The sequence below is a fragment of the Capsicum annuum genome, chromosome 7, assembly GCF_002878395.1.
Source record: "Capsicum annuum cultivar UCD-10X-F1 chromosome 7, UCD10Xv1.1, whole genome shotgun sequence".
Taxonomy (NCBI): domain Eukaryota; kingdom Viridiplantae; phylum Streptophyta; class Magnoliopsida; order Solanales; family Solanaceae; genus Capsicum; species Capsicum annuum.
The window spans coordinates 202,494,371-202,503,761 of NC_061117.1; the positions used below are offsets into that span (position 1 = coordinate 202,494,371).

Genomic DNA, 9,391 nt, shown 5'->3' on the forward strand with positions numbered 1-9,391 from the left:
CTCTTAAAAGTTATGATGTTCACAGCTAGCTAGCTCCTAATAATTCCAAAAGATAAACAGTTGTCGATTTATGAGTAGTCAATTTTTTAAAAAGCAAATCAATAATGAAATCCTTCCCAACAACACTGTATATATAATTCCTTCTTGCTGGTTGCATGTCTATTGGCCAAACAAAAATGACCAATTATAATAACAAGGACAGAATAGAAACAGACATCATAGGTTGGTTCGAGGAAGTTGCCGAAGAGTCCGTCGATGTACAACGGCAGACGCTTCGGCGGATCCTCGAACTCAACCATGGTGTGGAATATCTCAAGAAATGGATTGGAGATATTAGAATTCAAGAAATGGATGACAATGAAATGGAGTCAATTTATGCCTCTTTAGTCCCTCTTGCTTCTCATGTAGATTTAGAGCCTTTTACTCAGAGAATTGCTGATGGAGATACAACTCCTCTCCTCACTCAACAGCCTATTACAAATCTATCCTTGAGGTGAGGTTTTTTTGTCTACCTTTCCTTTGAAATCGCGCCATCTATAGTGGGGTTGTAGCTTAGTTGGAGAGCTGCACGCATCTTTATTCTAGTGGTGGGTTTGAATCCCACACTATCTTTTCTCGCGAACAAATTTTGTAGTTAAACAACAAATTTCGTCACTAATCTTATTTAGCAACGAAATATCATACAATTTTGTTAGTTGTACGAGCAATTTAGTGATGAAGTTAGCAACTAGAGTAATTATTATATATTTTTTGTTCTTTTTCACCTAGTTGGCTCTAATTTATGTAGCCCAAATTCATCGACATATTTTCTACCATTTAAATTATTTTGAATTCTCCACCTTAATTGGGACGGCAGGAGGCTCACCAACTGAGCTAGCCCTCAATCCAGATTGGGTAGAAATAGAATTATTATTTGATATGGATACATCAATTATTTTGTCTTTTTTTGTTTGGTCAATTTTTGCGGATTGTGAAATATTCGTACAAAGTACTTGCACCCTTTATCTTCCAAAGTATGTCAACAAAAATGAAGATCGCAACATGGAATTATGCTCCTTGGTATATACATATTTGCTTCAACTGTGGAGTATACTTCGGGTTTTAATTTGATAATCAAATTACTGTAGTTTGTACCTATTTACTGAAGATTATCACAAAATTTTGTAGTTGGACAAAAGTACTTATGTCTACTTTGTTTCTTTAATAAGTAATAATGTAATGAATGAGAGACCTCCGCAAGTGTTTTTTTTTTTTAAAAAAATAAAATTAAAGTTGAAGTTTGTTTTAACCTATATGCCTTAATGATATTTTCTTGCTTGTGGGAACTGTGTTTAGTTCTGGAACCACTGAGGGAAGACAAAAATTTGTGCCCTTTACTCAGCATAGCTCCCAAACTACTCTTCAGATTTTCAAGTTAGCAGCAGCATATAGATCAAGGTATGATGATAAGTTGTTCAAAATTTTATAAAGTGTAGCCTGTTTGGCCGAGCTTCTGCAAAGCCAAAAATACCTAGTTTTCTAAAAAGTAAGTGCTAGTACTTATTTTAGAGAGTCGGTGTATTTGATCAAAGTTTTTAGAGAAAAGCTAAATGTTTTTGAGTAATAACAAAAAGTTTTTTTTTAAATGCTGAAAAAAATAGCATTTTCTCATAGGCACTTTAAAATTTTGATTAAATACCCATTACTGCTCTATTATTGGCAAAAGTGTTTTCCAAAGTGATAGTCATACACAAATTGTTACTCTCCAAATCATTTTTTTACGAAAAAAATACTACTTTTGACAGCAAACAGTTTCCAAAATAAAGTGATTTTGATAGTTTGGCCAAACAAGATTTTATTATCTTATAGTTCATTATTCTTAGAGCTTACTGATTTCTTTTTTATTTTGCATGGTGGGGTCTCATAGAATTTATCCTATAAGAGGAGGGGGAAGAATTCTTGAATTCATATACAGCAGCAAACAATGCGAAACAAAAGGAGGTGTAATAGTAGGAACAGCCACAACACACTATTATGCTAGTGAAGAATTCAAGATTAAGCAACAACAAACACAGTCCTTCACTTGCAGCACTAGAGAAGTCATTTCATGTGGAGATTATAAACAATCCACATATTGTCACCTCCTTCTTGGCCTATATTTTTCTCATGAAGTTGAATTTGTTACTTCAACTTTTGCATATAGCATTGTTCAAGCATTCAGATCATTTGAAGAAATGTGGAAGGAATTGTGCCATGACATTAGGGAAGGTACTCTTAGCTCAAGAATCAACATAGCTAAAGTCCAAAAAGCCGTCTTAGGTATGGTTACCATCTCATCTAAAAGTTTAGCTATAATAAACAATATATTTTTAATTACTTCGTTGTGTCTTCAACACGCCCCCTCACGTGCAAGACTCTTTTTTCTTCGGCCTATAGCACGTGAAATTTTTTTTTGCTAATGAGTGACAGTGAGACTTAAATAGAAGATCCTCATAGCCTATTATGTTATGAATGTTGAAATATGTTACCATCTCATAAAGCTTAAACCATTAGAAAGATTACATTTTCAATTACTTAATTATGTCTTCAACACGCCTCTTCACGTGCCATTCTTTCTTCTTTGGCCTACCATGTGAAAACCTTTTTTAATGGATGACAGTGCGACTTAAACAAAAGATCCGCCTTAGCCAACTTTGACATCAATATTGAAGTATATTAATAACCATCTCTTCTAAAAATTTAAATTGTTTTAGTAAACGTAATTATTTCAGCGTTTTCAACAGGTACCACTCAGCCTAATCCAGAATTGGCTTCAAGAATCCAATCAGTTTGTGAGAAGCTAGAAAAGGAAGATTGGTTTAGCATAATCCCAAAATTATGGCCAAATGCTAAATATGTTTACTCAATAATGACAGGGTCAATGCAGCCATATTTAACAAAATTAAGGCACTATTCTGGAGAATTGCCTCTAGTGAGTGCTGATTATGGATCCACTGAGAGTTGGATTGGAGTTAATGTGGATCCTAAAACTCCACCAGAAAAAGTTACTTTTGCAGTTATACCCACTTTTTCTTACTTTGAGTTTATACCTCTTTATAGACACAAGTCAAATCATAATTACCAAAATGGAAATATTAATTCAACAAATTATGATTTCATAGAAGGTGATCCTGTGCCATTATCTCAAGTCAAGACTGGTCAACAATATGAAGTCGTCCTAACTACTTTCACAGGTACGTAAACCTTGTTGTTTTGAAACTATGATTCAAAATTTAATGTTTGTCGAACTTTCAGTAGTTTTAACACGGTACATATTTTTGTTTCATGTCAAAAATACTCAATTCAGTTGAATTCACAAATATTGCGTTCATCGATCCGATTGGTACTAGACCTTGGCCATGCAATTACTTTAATAACAAATCATATTGCATAATCATCGGGGCCATGCTTTAATTTGCCAGATTGAATTATACTTAAGTAGAAGTACACTCTAACAAAAAACAGAAATTAGCGAAGGACAACTATGTCACTAAACTATAAAAAAAACCCGTTACTAATCCTATTTAACGACATATATTAAAAAAAAAGAAAAAAATCTATTAGCTAGGAACTATTTAACGACATAGTAAATAACGAATTTATAGATATAATTTCTATTTTAGTAGTTATATTACACTTCATTGAATCATCTGTTTACCATTTGAACCGCTACTTGCAGGTCTTTATAGATATAGACTAGGTGATGTGGTAGAAGTGGAAGGATTTTTCAAGAATACCCCAAAACTCAACTTCATATGCAGGAGAAACCTAATATTAACGGTGAATATCGATAAAAACACTGAAAAAGATCTCCAGTTAGTAGTAGAGAGAGGTTCGCAAATACTAAGCAAGTCAAAACAAGCCGAGCTAGTAGACTTCACGAGCCACGCGAACGTGGCAACACAACCGGGGCACTACGTAATTTATTGGGAGATCAAAGGGGAAATTGACGAAAAGGTCCTCGATGAGTGTTGCAGAGATATGGATGCTTCATTTGTGGATCATGGGTATGTTGTGTCAAGAAGAACAAAATCAATTGGACCATTAGAACTTTGCATTGTGGAGAAAGGCACATTTAAGAAAATATTGGAATATTACATAGGAAATGGGGCTGCATTGAGTCAATTCAAGACTCCTAGATGCACTGGCAACAAAGTGTTATTAAAAATCCTAAATGTTTGCACCATTAAGAGGTTTTATAGCACAGCTTATGGATGATTAGTTAGATACTTAAAATGTGGTGATTAATACAATTTGCAATTCTTCTCTTCTTTCCTTTTTTTGAGTCATATCAACAAATTATCAAGCTCCACAATTTTCTTTTTCATGCCTGGAGATGAATATTACATTTTTATATTTAAAATTAATTTAACTTCAAATTTTTTATTTTATCCTAATAGTGTGCAATGATTTATAATCACGCAAAATTGTCTAAGGCTGGTTCCACATCATAAGTTTTAAAAATCTTCTTTTATTTCTTAAAAGTCCCACTTAAATTAGAAAGGAAAGGTTATTTTGCAATCTATTTAATTTGAGTCCATGCACCAATAGGTTCTATATAAAATTGTATTACGTGATTAGCATTGGCTAATCAAGATCATTTCTCATCGTCCTTATCATGTTGGATATAATTTTATAGATTAAGCATGTTAAAGCTTATAATGTTAACAAAACAATTTTGTGGCATAACCAAAGTAATTAAGTGGGACTAAAAGTGGACATAAAGTCGTCCTAACTCCTAAAGCAACTATATCATGACAAATCAACTAAAAAATGTTTATTAATATAGAGAAAACATTTAATTTATCGTGATTAACAAAATCTGAGAACTGCTTATACATCTTCCAATTCTAAAAAAGTATATAAATACAGGTACATTTTTTTTTCTTCTTCTAAAAGTAAGTCTCTTTCATATATACTTCATCCGTGTACTTTTACTTGTCATATTTTGTTTCACGAGAGTCGGTTTAACTAATTCACGGAGCTAAATTGATGTGGATTAATTCAATATTTCAAATTTAACTTAGATGTTCAAATGATTATACAAAAATAAGGTGTAATCTTTCTCAAATTAATTTGATAAAAAACTTAATACATTTTAAAATATTGATCAAAGTTCATTCAATTTGATTCTAAGAAGCAAAATGTGACAAATAAAAATCATAAGTCACAGTATATATCTATTTACTAGGCCAAGTGCTCCATTAATATAATCATTATACATATATAATGCACTATGGAAAGTGCCCCATATATCTATTTCTCTATATATATATTCTTCACGTACAGCATATATATCATGTTAGCTTTATATATGATGGTTCCCAAGAAAATGAAATGAAATTGCATGGCCACACCTCTTAAGACCTACTAATATATACTTGTCGTTTGTTTATAAATTTTGGGATTTTGGCCCCCCACCAGTGCCCCCTCCTCTTAGATTTTCTAATTCGACAAAAAAGGTATAATCATTTGTCTCGGACATAATATTATCTCTTTATGTGTTTCAAATGTGTAACAGAATAGTGTAAATTATCAATAAAAACAGTAGCTGAGGTTGCTTAGTATTACTGCTACAATATAGTGTAATCATCATATTAATCTTACACTTACATCATTTTATAGTATGGTTACTTATCTACACTAGCTGTTTACCGAACCAACAACTTAATTTTAGTTAAAATGTATTCCCTGTATCTTAATTTTTTATGGTATATATTTTTAATTTATTCCAAAAGGAATTATATAATTTTACAAGAGGTCGGGGGTTCGATTCCACCTCTGTCGAATGAAGCAAATTCTGTGGCCAGTTTCCTACCGCAAAATGCACTGATCGAAGAATAGAGAATTAGTCTCACGGCTGTCGGCTGTGAAATACCGTGGGAAACCAAAAAAAAAAAATGTCATATAAAATAACACGATTAGACAAAACAATAAAAGTAAAATTATATGTTTCTTAATTTCGATTGGTGAATAAATTTTTATCTATGTCATTTCTTCTTTTGGTGTGGGCGAAAAATTATGAAAACGACAAACGGCCTCTATAACGAAGTTATTCCCAATAATTTGTCGGATGACTTTTGGAATTTGCATTTTGACATTTTCTTTCTTTTGATGGATTATTTGAAAAATAAGGTGCAGATTGCAGGGAAAAATTGGTAAAAACTATCTGTCTCAAAATTATTTTGTCAGAGGGATATTAAATTTTTTTTTGAATTATTTTTAGGATTAGGGTGTAAAAATTATGTAAAAATTAAAAAAAGTATGTCCACATGCGGGCCAAAGGACCATTGTATTTTTTTCTAACTTTACAATTTTAACATAATACACTAACACTCATCCACTTATTCCAATATAAAAAAAACCTTCTCTCTGCTCTTAAATTGTCTCCCAACTCCCGCTTTCAAGAACTCTTCTCCCCAAACATCATTTTTGTTTTTTCTTCTTGTGCAGCTGCTAAGAGCTCGTTGTTGCTTCATAAGGTTAGTTAAAACCATGTTTCGATCATTTGTAGGTCCATTTAAACAAGTTTCTTTGCTAATCGATTCATAGTGATGTAGGATTTTTTTTTTCGAATTTGGTTGATTAAGGAGTTTTGGTTTAGTTTCGATTTTTTTTTTAGCACAGAAGTGTTGAATGGTGGGATAATCGTTATTTAAAGAGTTATTTTGGCATTTTGATTCGAACAATGACCCGTTTCTGTTCGTAGACCCGTGGTTTATGAAATCAGAATGCCCTAAATTGAAATCAATTTTTAGACGTATGAAATTCTTTTGAAAATGGTTGCTGACATAGTGGAAATTGAAAGATTAATATCTAATTAGTTTGATTAGGTGCACTAGTTTGAGTTTTAGCAATTGTTGTGTTTTGATACTGCATGTTGAATTTTGGTTCAGTTATTGATGTGTGTAGTGAACTGTTTGATGGTGGAAGAGTTATTTTGGCATTTTGATTCGAACAGTGACCTGTTTCTATCCATAGATCTGTGGTCTATGAAATGAGAATACCCAAGGTTGAAATCAATTTTAAGACGTATGAAATTCTTTTAAAATGTGATGGCTGAAATAGCGAAAAATAAAAGATTAATAGCTAATTAGTTTAATTAGGTGCACTAATTTGATTTTGATACTGCATGTTGGATTTTGGTAGGGTATTTCTTTGATTTTTTGGGGGATTTTCATTTGAGCATTGACTTATTTTTGTTGATAGTATGGTCTATGAACTGAAAATGGGAGATTTGTTCTGTAGGTGTACATTGTGTTGAAAATATGTACAAAAATCATCCATCATGAGGAAGAAAAGAAAGGTGAGAAAGAAACAGTGTTGAAGGTGAAGAAAAAAAAGAAGCTGAAGAAGAAAAAGAAGTTGAGAAAGAAGCAGTTGATGCTACAAATGCTGAAAAAGAAGGAAATGAAACTGGAGATGTAATGGAAGAAATAACAGACAAAGAAGGAGGAGAAGACAAAGAAGTTGGGTTCATGGATATCGTTGATGAAATCAACAATACCTATGCTGATGATGAGGAAAATGGGAAAAAAGACGTTTGAATGTTAATATTGTTAATGTGTTGAATGATCTGTTGGTAGGATATTTGAAACATTCTTTTATTTCATAGAATTAATATTTAATCTTCCGTATACTGCTTGCATAGTCTATCATTACAATGCTGCTCAATTTTCAGTTGAGGTATTAATTGATCGACTATGATTCTATCAAAAACAGTATTAACATTGTAGAAAAATAGAAGTATTATTATTTATTCAATATCACTACATCCATGTTACACTTTTTTAAAGAACGAATACTAGCATTATAACACAGAACATCATTTTTAGGTCATTCTCCTTTTCTTCGGTCAAAATTAATTTTTGTTCTAGTTAATCCCTCTCTATTTGGGTGTCATGTAGCAATACTTTAAGATGATCTCTTCGTGCTTAGGCTTCTTTGAACAAAGTCATAAGGAAATCTCTATTTTCTTCGCATTTTTGGAGCCTTTGTAGTAGATTAAATTTTGCCAAGCGACGAAAATTTGATGTCTCTGATCCCAGACTCAACGTTGATGGACTGCTATGAAGTGATAGCTCATCAAGCCATTTAAAACACAAGCATGCGCCATTATTCTAGAAAATAAATTATAATTATATAATGATTAACTTAACATTATAAAAAAGACATACACGGCTCACCTTCGCAATTGCATAGTTATAAAATTTACAATCTTAATTTGAAGCCATGCGTAACGTCCTCAAGACAGCCGCATTCCCACAATGACAAATTAGAGTCTTTTTAGAATTGAATGTTTAAGATGCTTGAGATATTGTAGAATTTTTAAATAAAAATAAAGTAGATGAAATAAAATAATGAGGGAGTGACGACTTTATATATGAAGTAAAAAAAAAGTGTTAAGTACAAAATTAGTCGTTTGTTATCATTGGAACAATAATTTTATTTTTGAAATTGGTGGTGACACTTAATAGACTATCGTAGATCATGACCTATGTTAGCCATCAACGAGATACTAAAGTCTATTGTAGACACGCGTAATCGATGGACCCTCAATAACATATTTAAAAAAAATATCAGTAAAAGATATACTTGTGCTTTGAGGGTCCATCGACTCGTCCGGTCTATCGTAGACCTACACTTTTAGGAGTGCATCGATAGATCTCTTAATTATGCGTAGACCACAGTGATCTATGTACACTGCTATAGACCAACACTTAGATGTTGTTTAAAAAAGAATAAATAAATTTAAAATAAATGTAGGGTGAATTTCTACACATGTGAAGGAGTGTAAACAAGTCACACAATCATATTAGGGCTTATACAAATTAGGGGTGGTGTATTAAGGAGTGTGTGGATGGGCAGTGTTTGAATGTTCAATCTCCTAATAGTAATGTTTTTCAAAGCACAAGTATGTATTGAGGATGATGATTGTCCAACCACTATCCATTCCACATACTCTTTTTGATTTGGGGGTGGTGATTGAAGGAGTATGTGGAATGTGTATTCATCAAATATAAAATATATCCTCAAAACATACTTGGACTTTGACAAACATTACTTTTAGGATATTGAACATTCAACCACTACCCATCAACACACTCCTTAATACACCACCCCCTAAGTTGTATAAACTCTAATATGATTGTGTGACTTGTTTACACTCCTTCACATGTTTAGAAACCCACCGTACATTTATTTTTTATTTATTTATTCTTTTTTAAACAACATTCAAGTGTTGGTCTATAGCAGTGTACTTAGATCACCTTGGTTTTCGCATAATTAAGAGATCCATCGATGCACTCCTAAAGGTCTAGGTCTACGATAGATCAGACGAGTCGATGGACCCTCAAAGCATAAGTATATCTTT

At 32.4% G+C, this 9,391-nt stretch overlaps 1 protein-coding gene across 1 annotated transcript; it reads left to right on the top strand.

Annotated features, from left to right (window-relative positions):
• The first annotated feature begins 64 nt into the window (after positions 1-64).
• On the top strand, positions 65-4,291 carry LOC107877307 (indole-3-acetic acid-amido synthetase GH3.10). Its single transcript, XM_016723980.2, has 5 exons — positions 65-493; positions 1,336-1,437; positions 1,907-2,298; positions 2,763-3,212; positions 3,698-4,291. The coding sequence occupies exons 1-5, from the start codon at positions 156-158 to the stop codon at positions 4,234-4,236; spliced, it is 1,821 nt and encodes a 606-aa protein (XP_016579466.2). The 5' UTR covers positions 65-155; the 3' UTR covers positions 4,237-4,291.
• Positions 4,292-9,391: the final 5,100 nt, after the last annotated feature.